The sequence below is a fragment of the Euphorbia lathyris genome, chromosome 9 (genome assembly GCF_963576675.1).
Source record: "Euphorbia lathyris chromosome 9, ddEupLath1.1, whole genome shotgun sequence".
In the NCBI taxonomy this organism is placed as follows: Eukaryota; Viridiplantae; Streptophyta; class Magnoliopsida; order Malpighiales; family Euphorbiaceae; genus Euphorbia; species Euphorbia lathyris.
The window spans coordinates 12,882,400-12,886,810 of record NC_088918.1 but is presented as its reverse complement, the minus strand read 5'-3'; the positions used below and the strand labels follow the sequence as shown (position 1 = coordinate 12,886,810).

At 36.4% G+C, this 4,411-nt stretch overlaps 1 protein-coding gene across 1 annotated transcript; it reads left to right on the top strand.

The window, feature by feature from the left end:
* The first annotated feature begins 292 nt into the window (after positions 1–292).
* Positions 293–3,780, top strand: LOC136206688 (probable pectinesterase/pectinesterase inhibitor 21). Its single transcript, XM_065997833.1, has 2 exons — positions 293–1,394; positions 2,978–3,780. Exons 1-2 carry the CDS (start codon positions 350–352, stop codon positions 3,679–3,681), a joined length of 1,749 nt encoding a protein of 582 aa, XP_065853905.1. The 5' UTR covers positions 293–349; the 3' UTR covers positions 3,682–3,780.
* Positions 3,781–4,411: the final 631 nt, after the last annotated feature.

Here is a 4,411-nt window from a genome sequence, read left to right as displayed (position 1 = left end):
TTCATTTATTTTTGGAAATTAAGCAATTACAACCATAATTATCTAATTAAGTTTTTCTCAATCTGCCTCAAATTTCATAACCGAATTAACTAACTTTATGACCTATTTTTTTTTCTGTTGCTTCTGCCTGCAAAATTAAATCTTAAGATTTCTATATATAATTCTTTTATTTAACCACTTAATAATTCTGGGTTACGCCGGAATTCTGATTAATTTTTTTTAATCTCCCTTGAACTGCACCTTCCTTTGCGTTCTAGGGAGAAACCATTTTCTCCCCGGACATTTTTTTAGTTCCGTCTTTCAAATTTCACCCGATTTCACTCAATTTCATCTCGAATAGATCAAGGAAATGACATATGAAGAAGATAATAATGCAGGTAGGAATAAGCGACTAATAACAATCGGAGTTTGTTCTTTCCTCCTCGTATCCATGGTTATTTGCGTCACTATTAGTTTAGACACGGGGGAGGCCGACAATGGTTCGACCGGTTTAAGCGGAAAAAACCACAAAAGCCAAACCACAGATCATATCTCCGCGTCCGCCAAAGCCATAAAATCGATGTGCCAACCGACATTGTATAAAGACACTTGCGAGAAGTCCCTCCACCAGTACGCTGGGACTGGGAACACGACGGAACCCAAAGAGCTGATGAAATTCGCTTTCATGGCGGCCGAGGAGGAAATTTTGGCAGCGGCTAACATTTCCGACACCTTAAAACTTCTCGAGAAGGATGAGAGAACTGTCGACGCTCTAGATTGTTGTAAAGAATTGATGAACATGTCTTTTTCGGAACTCGAACACGCTATTGATAAGATTTCTCATCTCGATATCGGGTACATGGACGAATTGATGGAGGATTTAAGGGTTTGGATAAGTGCTGCGATTACCTACGAAGAAACTTGTCTCGATGGATTTAAGAATACAACGACCCACGCTGGGGAAAAGATGACGAAAGCGTTGAAGACCGCGATGGAAATGAGTAGCAACGGTCTTGACATTGTTGCGGAACTTTCTACCGTGATTTCAACGCTACAACTTTCGGGAATTAGTCGCCGACGGATTTTGGGTCAGGATTCTGATATGCCTGAGTGGCTTGATGCAGGATCGCGGAGACTTCTCGCGACGCCTGTTTCGACGATTAAGGCGGATGTTGTTGTCGCTAAAGATGGAAGCGGGGATTTTAAAACGATAAAAAAGGCGATGAATAAAATTCCCGATCATAGTAATAAGACATTTGTGATGTATGTCAAAAAAGGGACTTATAACGAATACCTTGAGTTCAATCACACCATGACCAAAGTGCTTCTCATCGGAGATGGTTTTAACGAGACTCGCATCACCGGAAATAAGAGCTTTACCGACGGAATTAATGCCTACCATTCACCAACAGTTGGTGAGCAATTTTTCTTATTAATATTCTCTTTTAGTTTCATTTATAAAAATCTCTTTTAGGAGAAAATAATTCATAATTTATTTTAGGAATTAACGGTCAGAATGGTCCATGAAGTTGGTAGGAATGTTCAATTTAGTCCAAATTGAAGTTTATGTATTAACTCAGTCCTGAAGTTGACAATATTTGACAATATTCGAATGATCCATGAAGTTGGTAGGAATGTTCAATTTAGTCCAAATTGAAGTTTTGTCAAATATTGGGACTTTCGGGACTGATTGGTACCTAAACTTCAATTTAGCTGAATTGATCCTAAATGTCTAACTTCAAGAGCCAATTTGACCTGTAATCTTTATTTTAGAGGTACAACTTTAATCCAACACGAATTTAGTAAGTTAGTTTTTTTTGTTGTTGTTGTTATTAGATCTGATTAATTGTTTCGAGGTTGTTTAAAATTAAAGTCTTCTGCACATATTAAGATTCGAATTCGAAATTTCTAGTTTAAGCGACTAGAGACTCTTACCACTCAATCAACCTTATTTGATACTAGGTTAGTGTTTTATTAAGCAGGTAATAGTTCATTTTTGTATTGGCCCAAACGGATACAAAAAATTTGAATCAGGTTAGAATTGACCCATTAAGCCGAAGTCCAGCCCAAGCCCACACTAATTAGATTCGGGCTCGGGCCTAAACAAGGAATCCCAAGCCCGCCCACCCAAGCCCATATCTATATTTAAAAAAATCAATTAAAATAAAATACTAACTTTTTCTTAATAAAAAATAATAAACATAATAGTTAATAAGTCTTAGAAAAATATAACAAACTAATAGTTAAGTTCGAAATAAAATTGCAACATAACAATAAAATATAGCTATCTAAAATTTATATAATTAAATTTATAAATATATATATATATAACGGGCCGAGCCGGGCCAGGCCCGCCAGGTATTGACATAGCCCAGGCCCGTCCATTTACTAGGCAGGCTTAATCGGGCTTGGGTCGGGCCGGCCTGACACTAATTTTATGTGTCCAGGCCCAGCTAAATGGGCCTGGGCTCGGGCCGGGCAGGCGGGCTCATCGGCCCATGGCAAGGTCTATGTTTATGCGTTGAGCTCCTTTTATATATATTTTTTTAAAATTTTTCCATTTATTTTTATGGCATTACATCTATTTGGTCCCCAAACTAAAGCTTCAAATTCAATTAGAACCCTAAACTATCAAAATCATCAATTTGATCTCTAAACTAAGCAAAAATCATTAATTGAGTCTCTCTATCCTATCCTAAGATCAGAAACAGTGACTATTTGATATAGATTGTAATCATCTTTGTGTCGGTTCAAAATGAGTTTGAAGAAGATGGTTTGAAACTGTTCAACCGAATAATTTTCGATGAGATCTCAATTTTTTGTTTAGAATGGGAACTCAATCACTGATTTTTGCTTAGTTCAGAAACCTAATTGATGATTTTGATAGTTTAAGATCCTAATTGACTTTAATCCTTAGTTTAGGGAGCCAATAGGTATTATGCCTATTTTTATTTGTGATTGAATTACAATATTTTAATATTTACAATAAAATATACAGTTATCGGAGGAGAAAACTTCATGGCAAAGAACATCGGATTCGAAAACACCGCCGGAGCCAGTGAACACGAAGCCGTAGCCTTAAGAGTCACCGCCGATTTCGCAATCTTCTTCAATTGTTCAATGGAAGGATACCAACACACACTCTACGCACACGCGAAGCGTCAATTCTACCGCGACTGCACAATCTCCGGCACAGTAGACATCGTTTCCGGCGACGCAAAAGCGATGTTCCAAAACTGCACATTCCTAATCCGAAAGCCATTACAAGACCAGATCTGTGTGCTCACAAAACAAACTCGGAAAGTAAAGCGAGAACCGACGGCGATCGTGATCCATAACAGCACGATTACGGCTCATCCAGATCTGGTTCCGTTTAAGCAACATGTGAATGTGTTTTTCGGACGGCCGGCGAAGGAGTATTCGAGGACGGTGGTGATGGAATCGTTTATCGACGATGTGATTCATCCGCAAGGATGGACGACGTGGATGGGGAGTTTTGGGCAGAAGAGTTGTTGGTTTGCGGAGTATAATAATTACGGTCCCGGAGCGCAGCAGAATGAGAGAGTGAAATGGGAAGGAGTGAAGACGAATATAAAGAGAGAACAAGCGACGGAATTTTCGTCGGAAAAGTTTCTTCATCCGGATAGTTGGATCAAGCCGAGTGGAGTAACTTTTAACCCGGATTTGATCTTGACGACTTAAAAATTTATATATATCATTCTTTTTGTAAATTGATAAATGTTATTTGATTAAATAGTGACAGTGGTGCTCACATGAATGACCAAATTCATTTAGTCATTACTGTTAGATCTAGACTTATTAAAATGCTATAGTAGAGATTCAAATCATTCTAAGAATTTAACAGTAGAGATTCAAATCATTCTAAGAATCTAACGATGAATAACTAAATTAATTTAATCATTCAGGGTTGAGGTTAGCATTACTGTAAATAGTGAATACACGAGCATTAGTTAATTTGATATAGAGAATGAAAAATAGAAAAAGTATATAGATCATCTTTTTTTTAATGTTACTATTCTCTTTAGTGAGTAATTTGTAAGATGTAAAATAATTGCAACGTGTAACAATTTTATTTCTAACGTCATGGATGGTATATAATTATACTTTAGTGTTTGTAAGTTAGACTAATTCTACTTCTAATTATAATTATATTTTACGCTGTTATGAATCTCGTTGTCTCGCTTTCATATGTGTGTTATGTTATCACTTATCAATGATAAATTAAAAAATAAGTGAAAAAATTTTAAAAAATCTAAAAAATATATCAAGTATGCACACGTATTTTTGATTTAGTGCGGAACACGAGCTATATTTTTTTTACCTTTTTAAAAGAAAAATTCATGTGTTTACATGTATCTTTGATCTGATACCGATAAATGATAATTATTGAAGCATGTTTAATTAGAAGAGT

Bases quoted from the DNA above. Each gene is read 5' to 3' on its own strand.
- LOC136206688 (XM_065997833.1), top strand. From the start codon at position 350: ATGACATATGAAGAAGATAATAATGCAGGTAGGAATAAGCGACTAATA. The intron at 1,395-2,977 runs GTGAGCAATTTT...TAAAATATACAG, and splicing joins CTACCATTCACCAACAGTTG to TTATCGGAGGAGAAAACTTC.